Genomic DNA, 24,197 nt, shown 5'->3' on the forward strand with positions numbered 1-24,197 from the left:
CACACACACACACACACACACACACACACACACACACACATTCCCCCTCTCCTATACTGTAACTGTTCCTCCAACTGCTAAATGAAAAATAAACTGCACCCCCCTCCTCAAAACGCAAAAACCTAAAACAAACCATATTCATAACCCCCCCCCCCCCCCAAAAAAAACCCTACAAAATTTCAAGAGTGAAAGGGATAGAAGGAGACAAAATTCTCACGAGCCTCACTGCCACCCACCGTGCAGAAGTGAGATATATTTATATATATATAATTTTATTTTTTTTTCCCTTCGGAGGTAGTCAAACTTGCGAACACGTGAACAAAAAGAAAACTCAGAAAAAAAAAAAAAAGAAAAAAAAAAGTCTTCTCTATTGGTTATGTGAGCCGCTATGAGGTAATAATGCTGTTCTTTGATTGGCTGAGCCTCAAAAGGATTCTGGGTAGACTCTGGAGGGAAGGAGTGAGGAGATTTAAAGTCTCATTTACTTTTATCTCCCCCTTGTAGCTCTTTTGTGTTGTTTTTTTATTTTTTTACTCCTGTATCCGTTTTGCTCCTCCTCATTTTGCTTCTCCGCACCCCTTTTACTTCCCCCGATTTTAACGTAACCGTTTTAGTCTCTTAGGTTGACCGCCTTATGTAACTGGTGTCCCTTTTCCAACTTTAATCCACTCTGGTCTTTCCATTTTTAGCGTCAATCTTTCCCCCTCCATGTTCTCTCTTCCTGGGCTGGATCCACCCGTCTTTCCCATTTTAAGTTTTTTTTTTCACAGCCCATAAAGATATGATTGCGGATTTAATACATTCATTTAGCTCCACCGGAACAGTTTGGAAAGTAAGCAGAATAATAGTCAAAGGCCTCCCTTCTTGTGGACACAGGAAGTGATCCTCATCTTTCCGTGTAACCATATTTAGTGTTCCCCGCTCACATGGGTTCCGTTGGAAGGGTGGATGGGATGAGGAGTAGTTAATCTTTGGGTTTCTGTGCCAAGACAATGGTTTTTGACCAGCCAGGTTATTTCCAGTGTCAGCACTCCAGGCTTAGAACCTCACGCGGTTTTTCGTAAGCCTTCTTTTTACGGAAGCATTATACAAGGGAGGGCCATGTTGGAAAGAGCGGCAAGGAGAGGCGAATGTAAGAGCAGAGAGATCTCACACGCTCTGTCCCATTCAGAACCAGGTTACGGAGTTCATTCCACAGAAACCCCTTTGTTTTCCAGAGGGGTGATAGGGGAGAAGCTCAGAGAGGAGGAGAGTGCTCAGTTAGAGGTGTCAGAGTGTACACTGCCTGGTCCTTCTGTTGGGGAAGTGACAGAGGAGGGGGTGACGGCTTCTTGCCACCCTCCATTAGCCTGGAAAACAAGGACAGATCATTAGACGAGAAGCAGGACACTTATATAAGCTGTATTGTTTTACCCTTTCTTATCTCCAATGAAACAAGACTAGGAAATGACCTGTGGTGTCACAGATCACCTGGGTCCAATGTGGAGGACCTACTATTTTCAAAATTTGGTCAATATGGCTACTGAACAAGAAATTAATCTCAGGAATGATGTGGAGTGAGTTGGGAAGGAATAAGTATGTAAAGTGGACTATATGGGATGGGGTTGGTTGGATGAGGCAAGGTGGGATGAAATGGGTATTATTCAGGCGGTATGAAGGAGAGCTGGTTTGGGGCTGGTCAGGGATACATAGAAGATGATGACAGATAAGAGCAACTTGGCCCATCTAGTCTTCCCATGTACAGCACACACTTACACAATAGGGATACTTTTTTTTGTCGGAGTGTGGGAGGAAACTGGGGTACCATAGGAAACCCATGCAAGTACTGGGTTTCTAGGGCCGTGGTGGAAATCAACCCGGGGCGGGGCCGGCTAGAGGCGAGGCGGGACGGGGCAGGGCCGGCTGGAGGCGGGACGGGGCAGGGCCGGCTGGAGGTGAGGCGGGACGGGGCAGGGCCGGCTGGAGGCGAGGCGGGACGGGGCCGGCTGGAGGCGAGGCAGGGTTGGCTGGAGGCGGGACGGGGCAGGGCCGGCTGGAGGCGAGGCGGGACGGGGCAGGGCCGGCTGGAGGCGAGGCGGGACGGGGCAGGGCCGGCTGGAGGCGAGGCGGGACGGGGCAGGGCCGGCTGGAGGCGGGACGGGGCAGGGCCGGCTGGAGGCGGGACGGGGCAGGGCCGGCTGGAGGCGGGACGGGGCAGGGCCGGCTGGAGGCGAGACGGGGCAGGGCCGGCTGGAGGCGAGACGGGGCAGGGCCGGCTGGAGGCGAGGCGGGATGGGGCGAGGCCGGCTGGAGGCGAGGCGGGGCAGGGCCGGCTGGAGGCGAGGCGGGACGGGGCAGGGCCGGCTGGAGGCGAGGCGGGACGGGGCAGGGCCGGCTGGAGGCGAGGCGGGACGGGGCAGGGCCGGCTGGAGGCGAGACGGGGCAGGGCCGGCTGGAGGCGAGGCGGGACGGGGCAGGGCCGGCTGGAGGCGAGGCGGGACGGGGCAGGGCCGGCTGGAGGCGAGGCGGGACGGGGCAGGGCCGGCTGGAGGCGAGGCGGGACGGGGCAGGGCCGGCTGGAGGCGAGGCGGGACGGGGCAGGGCCGGCTGGAGGCGAGGCGGGACGGGGCAGGGCCGGCTGGAGGCGAGGCGGGACGGGGCAGGGCCGGCTGGAGGCGAGGCGGGACGGGGCAGGGCCGGCTGGAGGCGGGACGGGGCAGGGCCGGCTGGAGGCGGGACGGGGCAGGGCCGGCTGGAGGCGGGACGGGGCAGGGCAGGGCCGGCTGGAGGCGAGGCGGGACGGGGCAGGGCCGGCTGGAGGCGAGGCGGGGCCGGCTGGAGGCGAGGCGGGGCCGGCTGGAGGCGAGGCGGGGCCGGCTGGAGGCGAGGCGGGGCCGGCTGGAGGCGAGGCGGGGCCGGCTGGAGGCGAGGCGGGGCAGGGCCGGCTGGAGGCGAGGCGGGGCAGGGCCGGCTGGAGGCGAGGCGGGGCAGGGCCGGCTGGAGGCGGGGCAGGGCCGGCTGGAGGCGAGGCAGGGCCGGCTGGAGGCGAGGCGGGGCAGGGCCGGCTGGAGGCGAGGCGGGGCAGGGCCGGATGGAGGCGGGGCAGGGCCGGCTGGAGGCGAGGCGGGGCCGGCTGGAGGCGAGGCCGGCTGGAGGCGAGGCGGGGCAGGGCCGGCTGGAGGCGAGGCGGGGCAGGGCCGGCTGGAGGCGAGGCGGGGCAGGGCCGGCTGGAGGCGAGGCGGGGCAGGGCCGGCTGGAGGCGAGGCGGGGCAGGGCCGGCTGGAGGCGAGGCGGGGCAGGGCCGGCTGGAGGCGAGGCGGGGCAGGGCCGGCTGGAGGCGAGGCGGGGCAGGGCCGGCTGGAGGCGAGGCGGGGCAGGGCCGGCTGGAGGCGAGGCGGGGCAGGGCCGGCTGGAGGCGAGGCGGGGCAGGGCCGGCTGGAGGCGAGGCGGGGCAGGGCCGGCTGGAGGCGAGGCGGGGCAGGGCCGGCTGGAGGCGAGGCGGGGCAGGGCCGGCTGGAGGCGAGGCGGGGCAGGGCCGGCTGGAGGCGAGGCGGGGCAGGGCCGGCTGGAGGCGGGACGGGGCAGGGCCGGCTGGAGGCGGAACGGGACAAGGCAGGGCCGGCTGGAGGCAGGACGGGGCAGGGCCGGCTGGAGGTGAGGCGGGTCTGGGCCGGAGGCGAGGTGGGGCAGGGCCGACTGGAGCGTCAAGAGCTGTCAGAGAAAGTATAAATAAGGCGGGATGGAAAGTTGTTAGTGGAGGTTGGCGTGGACTCAATGTGAGTAGAGGCTGGGTAGGTTGGAGTGAGGTACATTACAGATGAGTTTTCACCTTCTCCTTGGTTTCCTACTCCCTTCCCCACATGACCCATTTTCTAATTGTTCTAGATGTAACACCTCAACCACAAACACGGTATATTATAGATTAACTACAACATTTTAAACCCTTGATTTTATTTTACCCGGATCTCTCGAGGGCTGTACATCTGACTTGCTGCTAATGTGTCACTGTAACCAGGACCCATTGTGTGACGCAGGGACTCCACCTTGGAGAAAACAAACATCATAGGATAAGTAACTAAGCAGAAAGAAAAATGGAGGAAGAAAAGGAAAATATAAAACGTGAAGGAGGTCAAATAGAAGGACTGATGAAGAAAGAACACCTGGACAACACTCAAACAGGAGAGGGAATCCCATACACAATAGATGAAATGGAGCGGAGAAGGTATAGAGCAAGTAAAGCACAACAGAAGATTAGGAGAGCACTGGAAGGGACCTAAAACTGACCTGTGAGGGGGGATAAGAATCCCCGTTTAAGCCCTGCATCGCCATGAACATGTCATTAGATCCAGACAAGTTGAATGAGCCACCAGAACCTGAGAGAACAAGAAGATAGAGGAGAAAAATAGAGGTTTGAGGAAGCAAAGTGGTGGAGCTCAAGGTCAAGGGTTGCAAAAGGCAAAGAGGTGGATGTCAAAAGAAGTTTTAAGGCAGTGGAGCGCAAGGTTCAGAGGGTAAAAGGGGATATCGCAGTGGTGTAAGGGTCAGTGTCCCAGGAGGTACACGGTACGGGTCAAAGTGTCATAGGGAGTACAGGTGGTAAAACGGTATAAGGGGCAGATTGTCACACGAGATTAAGCAGTGGTGTAAGGGTCAGAGTGTCATAGGAGGTACAGTGGTGGGTACAGCAGTAGAGTGTAAGGTTCAGAGTGTCATAGGAGGTAAAGCGGTGGAGTGTAAGGGTCAGAGTGTCATAGGAGGTAAAGCGTAAAGCAGTGGAGTGTAAGGGTCAGTGTCATAGGATGTAAAGCGGTAGAGTGTAAGGATCAGAGTGTCATAGGATGTAAAGCGGTAGAGTGTAAGGATCAGAGTGTCATAGGAGGTAAAGCGGTAGAGTGTAAGGGTCAGAGTGTCATAGGAGGTAAAGCGGTGGTGTGTAAGGGTCAGAGTGTCATAGGAGGTAAAGCGGTGGAGTGTAAGGGTCAGAGTGTCAAAGGAGGTAAAGCGGTGGAGTGTAAGGGTCAGAGTGTCATAGGAGGTAAAGCGGTGGAGTGTAAGGGTCAGAGTGTCATAGGAGGTAAAGCGGTGGAGTGTAAGGATCAGAGTGTCATAGGAGGTAAAGTGGTAGAGTGTAAGGGTCAGAGTGTCATAGGAGGTAGAGTGTAAGGGTCAGAGCGTCGCAGGAGGTACAGTGGTGGGTACAGCGGTGGAGTTTAAGGGTCAGTGTCACATGGAATATCACCGTGGAGTGTAAGGGTCAGAGTGTCACAGGAGGTAAAGTGAAGGAATGTACGGTTCGTAATAAAGGGGTGTAGTGTGAAGTTTAGAGGGTCACGGGAGGTAAAGCAATGGTATGCATGATTCATTTGGTCAAGGGAGGCAAAATGGCAGAGTAAACGGTTCAAAGGTTCACAGGAGGTAAAGCGGTATCATGTGGGTTTCAGAGGGTCACAGGAGGTAAAGCGGCGATGTTTGAGGTTCAGAGGGTCATAAAGTGTTATCATGTGGGGTTCAGAGGGTCACAGGAAATAAAATGGTGGTGATCGAGGTTCAGAGGGTCGCAGGAGGATAAATTGTTGGTGTTTACGGGTGAGTGGGTTGAAGAAGTAAAGCAGTTCAGTGTAAGTTTTAGAGGATCACAGAAGAACATGGATTTTGGTGAGGATTGTGTTATGTTTGGAAGTCAGACCGTTGGAGGGGTTTGTGAGAATTACAGTTGCAAATATGTCAAAGGAACGGTTGGAGAAGAAGCACACAGCAAGGGGGAAGGGAGGAGTTTTTGGATGTAAATGGCAGAATGAGAGAAGAGAACAGAGAAGGAACAAAGAACAGTAGTTAGATGGGACCACAGCCTACAGTTATGGGTAAGTTACCTAGCTGCCCAGGTGCAGGGTGACTTTACATAAAGAGCGGTAAGTGGTAGCTCTAGAGCTGGTTTCCATGGAGTAGCCTTCCCTTCCTGCCCCAAAGCGTGGAAGGCGACCTACCTGCCGAAGTTGGGGTTGTTGGAGAATTGGCTCCACTATGTCCACCCTGCGTCACAGTAACGGCCGTCTTCACCGCATAGATGTTGGCTTCCTCTTGGAATTTTCCAATGTTTTTCTTGTACCGAATTCTTTTATTCCCAAACCAATTTGACACCTGTGCGAAGGAAATGGGGCATAGAACGCACACATTTATATCGACATAGACACCACTACATGTATTCTATAATGACCACAGTAAAGGCCCTTTATCAGCACAGCGATGCAACACGCACAGCAGTTGTCCTATGTAATAACACTTTACCTGCGACACGGTTATGCCACACTTCTTTGCCAGCTCCTCTTTTGCCTCTTCGCTAGGGTAGGGGTTGCTTAGGTGTGAGTAGAAGTACTCATTCAGGACTTCCGTGGCTTGCTTGCTGAAGTTTCTCCTCTTCCGCCTAAGAAAAGAACAGGTAATGACATACTCTAAGCTCAAGTGCCCCGGTTCCAACCGGGCAAATATTTGTGTGGTGGAACCCCGAATAGTGGGTGGCTCAGAATTATGGTCACAGGGGCAGGGGTTAAAGTGAGCTGGAGCGGGGCGGAACTGCGTTCAGTCAGTTCCATTTTGGAGGCGGAACAGTTCCGCCTCCATCCACTCACCTTGCCCCCTCTGCCTGCATCGCTAAACGAGACTGCCGGGCAGAGTGGTGGAAAAACACGGCTGTCTCACAGCATGTCATTCATTCGTCCACGGGCAGTGCCGCTATTTCAAATGACCCACCAGCCAATCGTAGCTCGCAGCCCGGCAGCCAATCAGGAGCCACTGCTGCCTGATTGGCTGCCGGAGCGTCATTTCAAATAGCCGCGCCGCCTGAGGACGGATGGACGATGTGCTCTGAGACAGCTGGGTTTCCCACCTCTCTGTCTGGCAGTCTCGTTTACCTAGTGTTGCAGGCTGGGGCATAGGAATGGGGGAGGGGGGGGGCAGCGGGGGATGGGTGGCGTGCATCAGGCGGACCTTTCGGCGGAGCGGTGTCACCTGGACTGTGTGGCCTGGTAAAGCAGGTGGTATAATGTACAGAGATGGGGATGTGTGGCCTGACATGGGGGACTGTGAGGTACAGCGTGATGTGGGGGACAAGGACATGTGGCGTGATGTAGAGAATGGGGAAATTTTCGGCGCACACCGTTGTTTGGGGAGTGTTACCTGTAGGTTGTTGCACGCTGTTCAGCATAATTTGAATTAGGGGTGGTATTATGGGGCCCACATTATTCTTTTCATGGGTGTGTGGGATAGGCCATAAATTTAAATCTTACAGGGTGGCACCGAACACCCTAGCACCAACCCTGGCTGTGACACAGAGTGGGGGAGGGAAGAGGCGGGGAAAGGAAGTTCCACCACTCTGCCAGTGGTCCTTCTGCCATTAATATATAGATATATGGAGGGAGGTCAAACATTCTTCTTAAAGCCATTAAGATTCCTACTAACTAACATATGACTAAGTGTCCAGGATCTAGCACACTCCACTTACCGCGCGTCCAGGAACCGCGAGCGCAGGATCATGACCGCTTCGCACGTGCTCTGCTTCAGCTGCATTTGGATTGAACTGAACTTTCGGTGGATGATCCCAACCATCCTCTCAATCTCTTTGGGGGAGATGGGTCGGGTACGGCTCTGTTCCCTCAACAGATTCATGACGTGTGTTGTGAATTCATTACACGCCTGAGATAAGAAGGGGAAAGAAAGAAAACAGAGCGTTGGAAATATAGTCTAAAGAACGTAGACTAATTGGGGTAACACTACATGGCCAAAGTTATGTGGACGTCCCTTGTAATTGGGGTGTTTGGCCATTTTAGCCAAACCCATTGCCAGAAAATGCATAAAATCAAAGACTTTGGACATGGCACAGTCATATGATGCCACCTTTCCAACTAATCCGATTGGCAAATTGCTGTACCCACGGTTGCAATACTCACTAATGCATTCTGTAGTAACCGGCTGTTGTGCCCATTTCAACCGGAGAAAAAAGGTTTGCTGGCCAGAACAGTTTACCTTTTTAAGAGTCCAATTTAAAAAATTCCCTGCTTAGCCGGTAGCTGCAGATAACGGTCACAGTTCCCAGACCACCCAGCAGGTCACATGTTTCAAGTCAGCCAGCAGGTGCGCAGGCAGAGATAACCAACTGTCACATATTCCAGAGCACATTGGTGAGTCAACGTAAATGGCAGGAAGACATTTTGCCACATAACAAAGCAACCAATTACAGCACTAATATTTTTCTATGGAACAAGACCGTTAATTAGGTATAGGATGTGCCCTGCTGAGCCCTTACCTGGCACCCAATCTCATTAGCAATCTGGTGGCTAAATGGACGTGAATCACCAATATCTAGTGGGAGCCACATTACGTCCTATGGTTTTGGAGATGTGATCTGAGCACACATAAGTAAACGTTCAGGTGTCCACATATGTTTCGCCGTCTAGTGCGGAATATAAATTCACCACCTCCTACCTCACTCTTCTTCCCCCTCACCTGCTCATACTTCTCCAGCTCGGCATGGTAAATCTGCCTGATCTGGGACAGTTTGTTCCTGTAATCCGAGTGTTCTATAGAGTTATCCGGAGAGACCCCTCCGGAGGCTGCGGCTGCTGCGGCGGCTGCTGCAGAGCCTCCTCCTTTCTCTGGTCCCGCTACGCCCTCCGCCAACAGCATATTGTCCAAACGCATCAACTGCGGATCAACGGGCTCCTCTTCCTGATTGTTCCGGATACTCAGACCTGGGGAAGATGAGAACGATCATCAAATGGGTGCATTTCAAAAGATGCTGTTTAAGGGTATTTAACAGAAGAAAGTGGGTGTATTGTCAGTTGTTACACGTGATGGAAAAAACAGCATTATTAGTAAATGCGAAGAAACACGTGCGGGTCATACTGCTCAACATTGTAATGTTAGTTAGGCCTGTATGTACACGTTCCTGCTAAGTGGGTGTGGCCTCACCAGGATTCCGGGGGGGGGGGGCTCACCTTGATGGGGGAGGGGGGAATGGGGTGGCCTCACCATGATGGGGGTATAGCCAATTTATATGCATATTAATTGGGGGTTGACCATCCCAAAACAGCAAATGTTTTCTGAGCATTGAACCACGGTTGCAGGTACTGGACCGGCCATTTCCCGCACCTTACCATACCTTACAAAGATCATTGCACACTTAGTAAGCGACTAATGTGGGTCTAGGGTTTACAACCAATGTACCTAGGTGGTTTGGCTGCAGATAATGCCGCATATATGGGGATATACGGCCTGTGTGTTCTCATAGCATATGGTTTTCCATGCACGCTTCTGAGGAAGCCCCTGTGCACACCACACACTCAGCGCTAGGGTGGCCAATCCCGGGATCGGGATCGGCGGGATCCCGGGATTTGGCCCCAAAATGTCCGGGATTTCAATCCCGGGATTGGAGTATCCAATCCCGGGATTTCGGGATTAGACTGCGCACGCGCAGTCTAATGCCGAGCGGCTTCTGAGCACCCGCTCAGAAGCTCCCCGGCTGTTCCCGACCCCGGCGTGCGGCCTGCGCAGCGTGACCTCTGACTGTCACGCTGCGCAGGCCACAGCAGCCTATCACAGGTGACTGCTTCCGGCCGCACTGACCTCCCCTCCTGCAAGCTTCACCGTCCGCAGCGCTATGTGCCCCACTCCAGCCCGCCTATGTAAGGTAATCTGTGGGGCTGCAGCAGGCACCCCCCGCAGCGCTGCTCTGTCCGCCCGCCCATGTCGATAACCGCCCACCCCCCATGTCGATGCCCGCCCGCCCACCCCCCATGTCGATGATCGCCCGCCCGCCCATGTCCACCCCCCCCCCCCCTGCCATGTCGATTAAACGGGTGGACAGGGCATGTTTTTCTTTTAGGGATGCCAATCCCGGGATCCCGAGAATCCCGGGATTGAGCATTTTTCAATCCCGAAATCCGGGATTGAAAAAATGCCCCGGGATTGGCATCCCTACTCAGCGCCGACAACAAGTCTCAGGTCTGCAGGGAGGAAAGCCAAAGGTTTACTTCTAAGCATTTACAGCCATTATGTGTTGGTGTGAATGGAATTCCAAAGCGGCTCGCCCTGGAGAGCTGCGATTTCTGACATTATCCCTGTGATAATCTCTGCATTATCCTGATAGGTTTCACCCATTATCCTTAACATACACACTCATTAGATCCACCGTTTCCTGTCTGTTCAGCCCTTCCCCCCTCTCAGCCAATCCCCGCACTCAGACAAGCAGAGGCTCCCAGCCACCGTCGCTATGGAGACGACCTAGCGACGACCTTTTCTCCCGCCACAGCAACAGCAGAGGAAACATGGCTACCATAGCAACCAGGGAGGGGAGGGTTGCAAGATGGGCGAAAGAAAATTGGGAGAAACGGGGGGAACTAGTATATGGGAAAGGGGGCAGATGCGATCATCGGTAGAGGAACATGATGTGTGAAAGATCTGGGACATATATGGATACTTGCATGTAATTAGTAGTGTAGTGCACACAATATATATATATATATATATATATATATATATATATATATATATATATATATATATATATATATATTTATTATAAAAAGGGAAAGTGTAAAGATAGTTTGCGAGCGATGTTGCCCCTAGCAACCTATTTGACTCTAGAAATTATCCTCAAGATTGTGTTAAGTACATGCGAAGACGAATCGGTTTGGTTGCTATGGGAAACATCTCACTTCTAAAAACCTGCATGTTAGTAAATTTCACCCTATGTATCAAACCTTGGAGAGAGGTAGAAAATGAGATTTCACAAAACATGGGGCCAGAGGCACTAAGCTTGAAAAGTGATAAAATTAAGAGAGATAAAGTACCAGCCAACCAGCTTATCTGTCACGTTACAGGCTTGGTTTACAAAAATGACAGTTGGGGGTAGATTGGTGGATTATTACTTTTCAAATCTTAGCACATTTCCCCCCCAGATAATATTCCTGTCATTTTTCATGTGGCAGTAAGGAGTGAGCGGGTTGGTTCTTTGTCAAGCAGTGGAAAGCGATAAAGTGATAAAGTACCAGCCAATCGGCTCTTGTAATTTTTCAAACACAGCCTGTGATGTGACAGGAGCTGATTGGCTGGTATTTTATCCCTCTCCAAGGAACCATTAGTAAATAGACCCCTTAATCTCGCTCTACCTTATCTTCTTTAAATGGATACTGATACTCCCCCAGTGAGTTAAATCCCAAAACTGGAAGAGAGAAAGGGGCGGAGAGGCACCAGGGGGTACAGAGAGCAGCGCAGTAGGGACAACAGAGAAAGGTGAGAGGCGCACCATTGGGTACAGGGAGCGGCACGGTAGGGACAACAGAGAAAGGTGGGAGAGGCATGGTAGGGACAACAGAGAAAAGTGAGAGAGGTACCAGAGGGTACAGGGAGCGGCACGGTAGGGACAACAGAGAAAGGGGGGAGAGGTACCAGGTGGTACAGCAAGCGGCATGATAGGGACAATAGAGAAAGGTGAGAGGCACCAGAGGGTACAGAGAGCGGCATGGTAGGGACAACAGAGAAAGTGGCGGAAGCACCAGAGGGTACAGAGAGAGGCATGGTAGGGACAACAGGGACAGGGGGAGAGGCACCAGGGGGTACAGAGAGTGGCATGGTAGGGACAACAGAGAAAGGGGGTACTGAGGCACCAGGGGGTACAGAGTGTGGCATGGTAGGGACAACAGAGAATGGGGGGAGAGGCACCAGAGGGTACAGAGAGGCATGGTAGGGACAACAGAGAAAGGTGAGAGAGGCACCAGGGGGTAAAGGGAGCGGTATGGTAGGAACAACAGAGAAAGGGGAGAGGGGCACCAGGGGGTAAAGTGAGCGGCATGGTAGGGACAACAGAGAAAGGGGCAGAGAGTGGCACGGTAGGGACAACAGAGACAGGGGGAGAGGCACACCAGGATTTAAAAGTAGCAGCACCAGAGGAGAGAGACAGAATGATGCCGGAGAAAAAAAAAACCAAGAGGAAAGACAGTACTACAAGTCCCAGCCGCTCACCGACTTCTGAATAAAGGAACTGAGAGGAACCAGAAACAAAGGCCGATCTCAGTCACACATCAGTGGTCGGGGGAGCCCTGAAGCAAACGTTTATTACACAAGGCACTGGCCGCATAAGAGGCTTTTGTTTGTATGTTCTGGGGGCTGTCCGCCGCTTAACGAGAACTGATTAACGAGCCTCCTTGTTTACACTCCCAGATGAACCAGATTCATACCAGATAATTACACTGCCCCCCTTCCTCACAACACTGTCACAATTATGTCATTAACACCAAGATATTAATGAGGAGGCTGGGCAGCTCTGTGCCATGCATCTCTTCATGAGTTCACACACAGTCACGTGGGCAGGGGTAGAGCTGGCAGCGCGGATATTGTGCCAGGGAATGGACATCAGTATTAAAAGCTAAATCATAACTTGGTGAATACAGAACAGATCACACCCCAGCATGGACTTATTGCCAGATGAATAGGGCCACATAAAGTCCTGAGGAGCCCAGCCTTGGCTATATATACATACACACACACACACACACACACACCATTTATTCAGGTTTGTCACGGCTACTGGACTTGTGAGGGGCTGACAGCTCTGACCGTGCCAGAGGGGCGTGGAACTCCGAGCCAAAGACGGGCACAGAGAAAGGATGGCGGCACCGAGAACGTTTACTAAGGTAGTTACGGTGTGTACACAAGTGCAGTGGCCGAAACCACGTCAGAGCCATCAACATATAGGGGAGATTATCAAAGCGTGGAGAGAGATAAAGGGGAGAGAGTTTGAGCGAGCAAGTACCAGCTCCTAATTGTCATTTTACAGGATGGGTTTGAAAAATGACAGGAGCTGATTGGAGAGAGAAATAAATTACAAAAACAAGGGGCGAAATGTCTTGAAAAGTGATGACACATCCAACCAATCAGCCCCCAACTGTCATTTTTTCAATCACAGCCTGTGATGTTGCCGATAGGAGCGGATTTGTTGGTGGTTTATCACTCTCAATTTTAGCACATTTGTTAAACTTAGTACATCTGGTCTAATGTATGATAAATATACACACACACACACACACACACACACACACACACACACACACGAAACACTACAAAAAGAACAACAGGAGTTCAGTGGGATGAAATGTAGGAAACACGAGACCGGTATTAATGGTGCATGGAAGGACTGGGATAAAGAGAATAAAAGACAGGGCATTAATGAAGAGGGGAGAAGGAGAGAGCACAAGACTGTGCTGTGTGCTGCATTAGACATTCGATCTGCTGCCCTCCCCCCTCTCCATTACCAGCCTCACAGTAGGGGGGGGGGGGGGGACTCCCATTAAACAGGAGGAGGAGGAGGAGAGAGAAGGAAAATCTAGAGTGCATGATCCTTTATTGTTACACAAATGAAAGGACAGCCTCATCCCCACTGTCAGCGGCCTACTGTATACACCCCACCACCACCATACAGTGTGTCACATGTGCTGCTTCCCAAGCACATAAGGGGGCTATGGAGGCTAATATCATAGTAAATATCCAACAGTGATCTAAAAAGAGGCCAGTGACCTAGAAATTCACATCGGGCCCTGCACACATACCATACATTAAGAACCATCTCCCAGCGGCTCACACCGGGTCGCCACAACCAAGGGACATCAGTATTTGTATTGAGCGCCATGGTTTGGAAACAACACCTTGGTTTGTTTCTTGAAACATAAGAGGGGCAGCGACTCGCACCACGAAGAAGTTGTAGCAATGTTTTGCACTACTTCTACAGCTGCACTACAGGCTGTTTTTTAAAGCGGGAAAGTTTAGCAGGAAAACGTGGAAAGAGGTGAATATTCCGAGGAACAGTTGATCTTTTCCCTGCTGGAAGGTTGTGCAATCACCCGAGTGTTTTGCGGATTCCAGAAAGAAAGAAGAAGTTTTTATATTTTAGGGAATTCTCTGATTTATTTCATCGTATCGCAGTCACTTTGGTTGTTGGCAGCTGTCAACATCTAGGTGAGGCTCCAAGACGCACATACTGAAAGAGATAGAACCCCACTTCCCTCCCCCTACGCACACTGTAAACCTCATTAATAATCACTTTATTCAAGCGACTGTTTCAAAAGAAACCCACTTCCTCCAGCGCTGGCTATCTGCCGCAGCACTACCGCCTTGCTCCCGCCGAAGTTACATGACAGAGGGCACGTCTGTAACCCCGGTTACCATAGTAGCCAGTCTGAAAGGTTAAAGAGCAATGTACGTGCACCTCCCAATTGGTTCCCCCACGCTGGCTGTCACAGAGCAGATAAAATGGATTCCTGCCAGAAGACAGCAGGCCTGCTGAGTGCTTATAAATACCACAACAGCAAGCGGTACATAGCGTGCCCAGGAAAAGAGCCCAGGCATATGTAGGCCTGAAAATTCAGGACTGTCAGCAACGGATTCAATGAAGTGATGTCCCCTGGAGGGTGCAGTGGTGTTGGGGCTGGCAGAGGTCACCGCTTACGGAGACCATTGCCAATTATCATAAAGGACAAGGGGGAAGAGAAGTAAAACAATCAGCAGCGCATGAAGATAGGATACCAGCACTGACCTGTCTTCTCTTTGATTTCGCACAGGACACTGAAGAGCGCTGGTTTCATCCTGTGGCAGTTCAAGGCGTGCTTCCTATAGAGATAAGGGGAGACAGAGCGGTATACATATTAGTGATGTACAGATACAGCGTGGCCCCTTCATATAGGTACTCTGCATCATTATATAGTGCAGCACGATCATTACAGAGCCATCTCATTATCAGCATAGACTGTAGGTACTCAGTATGATTATATAGATCAGCACGATCATTACAGAGCCCCCTCATTATCAGCATATACTGTAGGTACTCAGTATGATTATATAGAGCAGCACGATCATTACAGAGCCATCTCATTATCAGCATATACTGTAGGAACTCGGTAGGATTATATAGAGCAGCGTGATCATTATCCGGACACATCGCTGGCATTGCACAGAGACCTACTACCAGCAAATTAATACTCTGTCATTATACAGAGCGATCTAATACTCCTTCCACACCAGCCTAAATACCCGGGTTGGGCGACTAGCGCTGGTATTCAACCCTGCCTAGGGAGCAGGGTTTTCGCCAGGTTCAACCCGTGGTCCTGGCCGGTGTGAAAGGGGAAGGTGGTACTAACCCGGGTTATCAGTCCTCAGTACGTGCGGTCAGGCCGGGGATCCATACAGGCGGCAGGCACAGATGACAGGACAGGCGGCGGATGAAGCCTGTGTGGATCACCGAGGACCAGCAACCCAGGGTGAGTACTGTCCGCTGCCTCCGCCACCATCCCACCTCCTCCCCACACCAGAAAATGCAGGGACTTTTCTGGTGTGGAAGGGGCCAACACGGGAATGCCCCGGCATGATTCCTGGGCCGTATTCCCAGGTGGGTCCCTGCATTTTCTGGTGTATAAGTGTCAAGATATCCTGTATAATCACATAGCGATCAGTGTCAGGCTACAGATACTTAGGGGTATCTTTACGAAGGTGCCCATAGCAACCAATCAAATTTTAGTTCTCATTTGTCTAGAAAGGGCTAGATAAATAAAAAGTAGGATCTGATTGGTTGCTACGAGCCACATCTCCACCTCTAAAAACCTACACAATAGTAAATACTGTATATCCCTTATATCTAGCAATGTGATCATGAACAGGACATATACACACACTCTCTACCATTATACAGAGCACTATATCAGGATATGGGTACTCTGTATCATTACTTAGAACAGAGATGGGGAACCTTTGGCCCTACAGGTGTTGTTGAAATACACATGACGGCGGGACTCGGCAGCATATAGCATATGACTTTGAAATACTGGACGGCCCTCTGAGACTGAGAGCTCTCTCAGCCAATCAGCGGCCTCACATTCAGGCGGCCACTGATTGGCCGATTCGCTGAGAGAGCTCTCTCTCTCAGCGGCCTCAGCCAATCAGAGGACAGTCTAGTTTTTCAAGTCATCTGCTGCCGCAGCCAAGTCCCGCCACCTGAAAGCTCCACCGCTCCGGTCCCCAGCTCCCGCTCCTCGTCCGCTGCCTCTGGTCCCCATCTCTATCCTGCTCCCCATCCCTGTCCCGCTCCCGCAGCTGATTACATTCGAGCAATCGCATGTGGTTAAAAAACCCATGCGATTGCTCATGCAATTCGATAAAATCTATGTGCAGATCATAATATTATCGATGCGACATCAAATGTCCGCTTAAAAATGCATGTGGCCGATATCAAATGATTGCATGCAATATCTGACATATGTATGGGCAGCATAGAACAATACGATGATTATCAGGTTAAACACTCCCAACTTGTCAATATCAGGATATAGATACTCTGTGTCACTATATAGAGCAGTTATCAGAGTTATCATTATATATAGCAGTTTTTATCAGTGTAAAGACACCCAGTATAATTATACAAAGCAGCGAGCGCAGCGAGCGCACTATCAGGGCTTTGCAGTTATATAATGTACAGCACTGTAATCACTTCAGGAGCAGATACTCCATATAACCATAAAGTAATGTTATCATTAACAAAATGTAGATATATTTTATTGTTATTATAGAGCAGTATTAGCAGGATACAGATACTCTATAGGTATATAGAGCTGTTATTGGGATATATATACTCTGTACCATTATATAGAGCAGCGTGGCCATTTTCAGAGAGCATTCTCATTGGCTGATTTACCCTCTGTACCTTTACATCTCTATGTTATGCAAATATCTAATCAGCCAGTCTTGTTGAAGAAACCACATGTAGACATGGTCAAGAGGTTCAGCTGTTGTGAATACACACAAGAATTGGGAAGAATTAGAAATGTATTGTTGTGTAATTCCTGTGCAGACACGTTGTAGTGCAAAATAATGATAATAATAATTTAGTACTGTTGGCACTAGATTGGGTGACAGGAGTACAGTACCTCACCACCTGCAGAGCTCCTGTACAACAGATGTTCAGATAACAGTGACTGGTGCACAGAACTGACAACTGTACAGCGGGGCAGTCCTGTGGGCAATAGCGCCTTGCTAACAAAGAGGACTGATAAATGCAAAAGTACTTAAAAGGTAAAAAGAAGGTGGCAGTAACTGGCATAATGGATTCGGCAGAAAAGCTGGCGGTCGGGATCCCGGCGTTCAAAATCCCGACGCCGAAATCCCGAACGCCGAAATCCCGACAAGGGGAGGACGTGGATCGCCCCCCCTTGCGGGCTCGCTGCGCTTAGCACGCAGCAGGCCCTGTGCCTCGCTACGCTCGGCACACTAATTTATTCTCCCTCCAAGGGTGTCGTGGACACCCACGGGGGGGGGGGGGGGGGGGGGGGGGGGGGAAGTGTCTGGATTTTGGCGTTTGGGATTCCGGCGTCGGGATTTTGAACGCCGGGATCCCGACCGCTGGGATTTAAACTGCATCCCGGCATAACCACCCGGCTACAGCAGCGGGTTCCCTCTTGTCAGCCCAGTACAGGACACAGAAGCTGCACTAGACACATGCCACAATGTAGTAAAGACATGTGGACACATTAGTACTACTGTGCAGCATAACATGTATAAGGCACACTGTGTGGTGTAATGTGAATAAAGCGCACTACTGTGCAGCATAAAATGTATAAGGCACACTGTGTGGTGTAATGTGAATAAAGCGCACTACTGTGCAGCATAACATGTATAAGGCACACTGTGTGGTGCAATGTGAATTAAGCGAACTACTGTGCAGCATAACATGTATAAGGCACACTGTGTGGTGTAATGTGAATAAAGCGCACTACTGTGCAGCATAACATGTATTAGGCACACTGTGTGGTGCAATGTGAATGAAGCACACTACTGTAGCGTTCCTTCTAGGAAGTAGGGCGGGAGGGGGTCGGACCGGGCCCGCCGACATCACAAAAGAGGCGTGCCCGGGCCGCGCCGTGACGATAAGGGGCGGGCCCGGCCGGCGGCGTCACGTAAAGGGGCGGGCCCGGCCGGCGGCATCACACAAAGGGGCGGGCCCGGCCGGCGGCGTCACACAAAGGGGGCGCATCCTGGCCACCCGGACGGCTGCACACTGCCGGGGAAGTGCCGGGCATCGCTAAGTACAGCGTCGCCGGGCTTCCCCGGTCACAACAGAGGGGACAATGCAGGCTGTTTTAGCGGGGCGCTGCCAGAGGGGAAGGGCGCATTTTGCACTTTAAAAATCGAGCAGTGCGCAGCGCCACGCTAAAACAGCCTAGTGGGAACACTACTACTGTGCAGCATAACATGTATAAGGCACACTGTGTGGTGTAATGTGAATAAAGCGCACTACTGTGCAGCATAACATGTATAAGGCACACTGTGTGGTGCAATGTGAATAAAGCGCACTACTGTGCAGCATAACATGTATAAGGCACACTGTGTGGTGCAATGTGAATTAAGCGAACTACTGTGCAGCATAACATGTATAAGTCACACTGTGTGGTGTAATGTGAATAAAGCGCACTGCTGTGTGGCTTCATTTTAATTGGGGGTCCTTCCTAATGAGGCCATGCGCTAACCCTATTTGTAATAATGGGTGGGGGCGCTTTTTCCTGCATGGAGTACCAAAAGGTCTACGGCTCTGGTAAGTGACAATTCCAACCCAAGAGCCGCCACTGATCATTATATAGAGCGGCGTTATCATTGGCTGTACAGATATACTCAGTATCACTATATACAGCAGCGTGATCACTGGCAGTACAGATATATACTCAGTATCACTATATAGAGCGGCGTTATCATTGGCAGTACAGATATACTCAGTATCGCTATATAGAGCAGCGTGATCACTGGCAGTACAGATATACTCAGTATCGCTATATAGAGCAGCGTGATCACTGGCAGTACAGATATACTCAGTATCGCTATATAGAGCAGCGTGATCACTGGCAGTACAGATATACTCAGTATCGCTATATAGAGCAGCGTGATCACTGGCAGTACAGATATACTCAGTATCACTATATAGAGCAGCGTGATCACTGGCAGTACAGATATATACTCAGCATATAAAGCAGCGTGATCACTGGCAGTACAGATATACTCAGTATCGCTATATAGAGCAGCGTGATCACTGGCAGTACAGATATATACTCAGTATCGCTATATAGAGCAGCGTGATCACTGGCAGTACAGATATACTCAGTATCGCTATATAGAGCAGCGTGATCACTGGCAGTACAGATATACTCAGTATCGCTATATAGAGCAGCGTGATCATTGGCAGTACAGATATACTCAGTATCACTATATAGAGCAGCGTGATCACTGGCAGTACAGATATATACTCAGTATCACTATATAGAGCGGCGTTATCATTGGCAGTACAGATATACTCAGTATCGCTATATAGAGCAGTGTGATCACTGGCAGTACAGATATATACTCAGTATCACTATATAGAGCAGCGTGATCACTGGCAGTACAGATATACTCAGTATCACTATATAGAGCAGCGTGATCACTGGCAGTACAGATATACTCAGTATCACTATATAGAGCAGCGTGATCACTGGCAGTACAGATATACTCAGTATCACTATATAGAGCAGTGTGATCACTGGCAGTACAGATATATACTCAGTATCGCTATATAGAGCAGTGTGATCACTGGCAGTACAGATATACTCAGTATCACTGGCAGTACAGATATATACTCAGTATCACTATATAGAGCAGCGTGATCACTGGCAGTACAGATATACTCAGTATCACTATATAGAGCAGCGTGATCACTGGCAGTACAGATATACTCAGTATCGCTATATAGAGCAGCGTGATCACTGGCAGTACAGATATATACTCAGTATCGCTATATAGAGCAGCGTGATCACTGGCAGTACAGATATATACTCAGTATCGCTATATAGAGCAGCGTGATCACTGGCAGTACATATATACTCAGTATCACTATACAGAGCAGCGTGGTCACTGGCAGTACAGATATATACTCAGTATCACTATATAGAGCAGCGTGATCACTGGCAGTACAGATATACTCAGTATCACTATATAGAGCAGCGTGATCACTGGCAGTACAGATATACTCAGTATCACTATATAGAGCAGCGTGATCGCTGGCAGTACAGATATATACTCAGTATCACTATACAGAGCAGCGTGGTCACTGGCAGTACAGATATATACTCAGTATCACTATATAGAGCAGCGTGATCACTGGCAGTACAGATATACTCAGTATCACTATATAGAGCAGCGTGATCACTGGCAGTACAGATATACTCAGTATCACTATATAGAGCAGCGTGATCACTGGCAGTACAGATATACTCAGTATCACTATATAGAGCAGCGTGATCACTGGCAGTACAGATATACTCAGTATCACTATATAAAGCAGCGTGATCGCTGGCAGTACAGATATACTCAGTATCACTATATAAAGCAGCGTGATCACTGGCAGTACAGATATACTCAGTATCACTATATAAAGCAGCGTGATCACTGGCAGTACAGATATACTCAGTATCGCTATATAGAGCAGCGTGATCACTGGCTGTACAGATATACTCAGTATCACTATATAGAGCAGCGTGATCACTGGCAGTACAGATATACTCAGTATCGCTATATAGAGCAGCGTGATCGCTGGCAGTACAGATATACTCAGTATCGCTATATAGAGCAGCGTGATCGCTGGCAGTACAGATATACTCAGTATCACTATATAGAGCAGCGTGATCGCTGGCAGTACAGATATACTCAGTATCGCTATATAGAGCAGCGTGATCGCTGGCAGTACAGATATACTCAGTATCACTATATAGAGCAGCGTGATCACTGGCAGTACAGATATATACTCAGTATCACTATATGAAGCAGCGTGATCACTGGCAGTACAGATATACTCAGTATCACTATATAGAGCAGTGTGATCACTGGCAGTACAGATATACTCAGTATCACTATATAGAGCAGCGTGATCACTGGCAGTACAGATATACTCAGTATCACTATATAGAGCAGCGTGATCACTGGCAGTACAGATATATACTCAGTATCACTATATGAAGCAGCGTGATCACTGGCAGTACAGATATACTCAGTATCACTATATAGAGCAGTGTGATCACTGGCAGTACAGATATACTCAGTATCACTATATAGAGCGGTGTGATCACTGGCAGTACAGATATACTCAGTATCACTATATAGAGCGGCGTGATCACTGGCAGTACAGATATACTCAGTATCACTATATAGAGCAGCGCGATCACTGGCAGTACAGATATACTCAGTATCACTATATAGAGCAGCGTGATCACTGGCAGTACAGATATACTCAGTATCACTATATAGAGCAGCGTGATCACTGGCAGTACAGATATACTCAGTATCACTATATAGAGCAGCGTGATCGCTGGCAGTACAGATATATACTCAGTATCACTATATAGAGCAGCGTGATCGCTGGCAGTACAGATATATACTCAGTATCGCTATATAGAGCAGCGTGATCACTGGCAGTACAGATATACTCAGTATCACTATATAGAGCAGCGTGATCACTGGGAGTACAGATATATACTCAGTATCACTATATAGAGCAGCGTGATCACTGGCAGTACATATATATATATATATACTCAGTATCGCTATATAGAGCAGCGTGATCACTGGCAGTACAGATATACTCAGTATCACTATATAGAGCAGCGTGATCGCTGGCAGTACAGATATATACTCAGTATCACTATATAGAGCAGCGTGATCGCTGGCAGTACAGATATATACTCAGTATCGCTATATAGAGCAGCGTGATCACTGGCAGTACAGATATACTCAGTATCACTATATAGAGCAGCGTGATCACTGGCAGTACAGATATACTCAGTATCACTATATAGAGCAGCGTGATCACTGGCAGTACAGATATATACTCAGTATCACTATATAGAGCAGCGTGATCACTGGCAGTACAGATATACTCAGTATCACTATATAGAGCAGTGTGATCTCTGGCAGTACAGATATACTCAGTATCACTATATAGAGCAGTGTGATCACTGGCAGTACATATATATACTCAGTATCACTATATAGAGCAGTGTGATCACTGGCAGTACATATATATACTCAGTATCACTATATAGAGCAGCGTGATCACTGGCAGTACAGATATACTCAGTATCACTATATAGAGCGGCGTGATCACTGGCAGTACAGATATATACTCAGTATCACTATATAGAGCAGCGTGATCACTGGCAGTACAGATATACTCAGTATCACTATATAGAGCAGTGTGATCACTGGCAGTACATATATATACTCAGTATCACTATATAGAGCAGTGTGATCACTGGCAGTACATATATATACTCAGTATCACTATATAGAGCAGCGTGATCACTGGCAGTACAGATATACTCAGTATCACTATATAGAGCGGCGTGATCACTGGCAGTACATATATACTCAGTATCACTATATAGAGCAGCGTGATCACTGGCAGTACAGATATATACTCAGTATCACTATATAGAGCAGCGTGATCACTGGCAGTACAGATATACTCAGTATCACTATATAGAGCAGCGTGATCACTGGCAGTACAGATATATACTCAGTATCACTATATAGAGCAGTGTGATCACTGGCAGTACAGATATATACTCAGTATCACTATATAGAGCAGCGTGATCACTGGCAGTACAGATATACTCAGTATCACTATATAGAGCAGCGTGATCACTGGCAGTACAGATATACTCAGTATCACTATATAGAGCAGTGTGATCTCTGGCAGTACAGATATACTCAGTATCACTATATAGAGCAGTGTGATCACTGGCAGTACATATATATACTCAGTATCACTATATAGAGCAGTGTGATCACTGGCAGTACATATATATACTCAGTATCACTATATAGAGCAGTGTGATCTCTGGCAGTACAGATATACTCAGTATCACTATATAGAGCAGTGTGCTCATGCTCAGGATATAGCTATTCAGTAAATTGGTTTCTGTGCCCCAGTGAGCGCTACACTACCCCCCTATTATGAGCTGCGCTGTTTGATAATACAATGTATCATTACTGCACATTAGAACGGAGATGGAACATGCAATCTAACCAGTTCATTATAAATCTGTTATTGTGCAGAATATGGCAAGGTCGTTATCCATGTACAGAGCCAGCGCTGCGTATCGGGAGCAGTCTCTCATCTGTGTCACCCCTGCCTGTCTGCCCCCAATCTATAATGTACGCTCTCACAAGCAGGGCCCTCTTTCCTCATGTGCTTTGGCATTTCTAGTAAGCAGGTACGCACACTTATCACACCCGTCGGGACTCCTTCCATCGGGATTCTTGTGTCGATATGCTGACTGTCGGCATCCCGTCCGATGGTCATCCATATGTATTTCCGATCTACTATAGACTATAAAACAGTGTAATTGCAGCGTTACTATATAAACAGCAGCTTAGCTGCATACACACTAGGGCCCTTATTCTAGTTCCCTCTTTCTGACAAAATCCTTCTTAGGTGGACAAAACCATGTGCACTGCAGGTGGGGCAGATGTAACTTGTGCAGAGAATTAGATTTGGGTGGGGTTTTACTTCAAAGTGAGATCTATATTGCAGTGTAAAAATAAAGCAGCCAGTATTTACCCTACACAGAAACAAAATAATTATCAAAATCTAATTCTCTCTCTGCTTATGTTACATCTGCCCCCCTGCAGTGCACATGGTTTTGTCCATCTAAGAAGGATGTTGTCAGAAAGAGGGAACTAAAATAAGGCCGTAGGTGACAATTTCAAGGATATGCACAATAACAACAATTTAGTGTTGATCTTCCAGTGTGAATGCACTCGCTCTGATGTTTGTAAGTTTGCAAGCAGGGCCCTCCTACCTCTAGGTCAGTCTTTGTTTCTACCCAGTATGTTTTATCAAGGTTAACAATTGTAAAGTGCAACGGAATCTGCTGCGCTATATAAGACACTGTAACAGAATCTGCTGCGCTATATAAGACACTGTAACGGAATCTGCTGCGCTATATAAGACACTGTAACAGAATCTGCTGCGCTATATAAGACACTGTAACGGAATCTGCTGCGCTATATAAGACACTAACGGAATCTGCTGCGCTATATAAGACACTAACGGAATCTGCTGCGCTATATAAGACACTAACGGAATCTGCTGCGCTATATAAGAC

General features: G+C 49.4%; 1 protein-coding gene across 4 annotated transcripts in view; it reads right to left on the minus strand.

Annotated features, from left to right (window-relative positions):
* Positions 1-233: 233 nt before the first annotated feature.
* Positions 234-24,197, minus strand: part of PBX2 (PBX homeobox 2) — a 33,208-nt gene continuing 9,244 nt past the window's right edge. The window contains exons 2-9 of one of the 4 annotated variants that reach the window (XM_083160142.1): positions 14,561-14,634; positions 8,479-8,723; positions 7,478-7,668; positions 6,265-6,400; positions 5,964-6,117; positions 4,293-4,352; positions 3,939-3,966; positions 234-1,349 (exon numbers count right to left, since the gene is read on the minus strand). In XM_083160142.1, coding sequence (XP_083016268.1) covers positions 1,238-1,349; positions 3,939-3,966; positions 4,293-4,352; positions 5,964-6,117; positions 6,265-6,400; positions 7,478-7,668; positions 8,479-8,723; positions 14,561-14,634 — 1,000 coding nt within the window. In that variant the 3' untranslated portion in view covers positions 234-1,237. Of the gene's footprint in view, positions 1,350-3,938; positions 4,023-4,263; positions 4,353-5,963; positions 6,118-6,264; positions 6,401-7,477; positions 7,669-8,457; positions 8,724-14,560; positions 14,635-24,197 lie in introns of all 4 variants that reach the window. The other 3 variants (XM_083160139.1, XM_083160140.1, XM_083160141.1) reach the window with 3 other exon arrangements.

Source organism: Crinia signifera, chromosome 9 (assembly GCF_055691185.1).
Source record: "Crinia signifera chromosome 9, ASM5569118v1, whole genome shotgun sequence".
Taxonomy (NCBI): domain Eukaryota; kingdom Metazoa; phylum Chordata; class Amphibia; order Anura; family Myobatrachidae; genus Crinia; species Crinia signifera.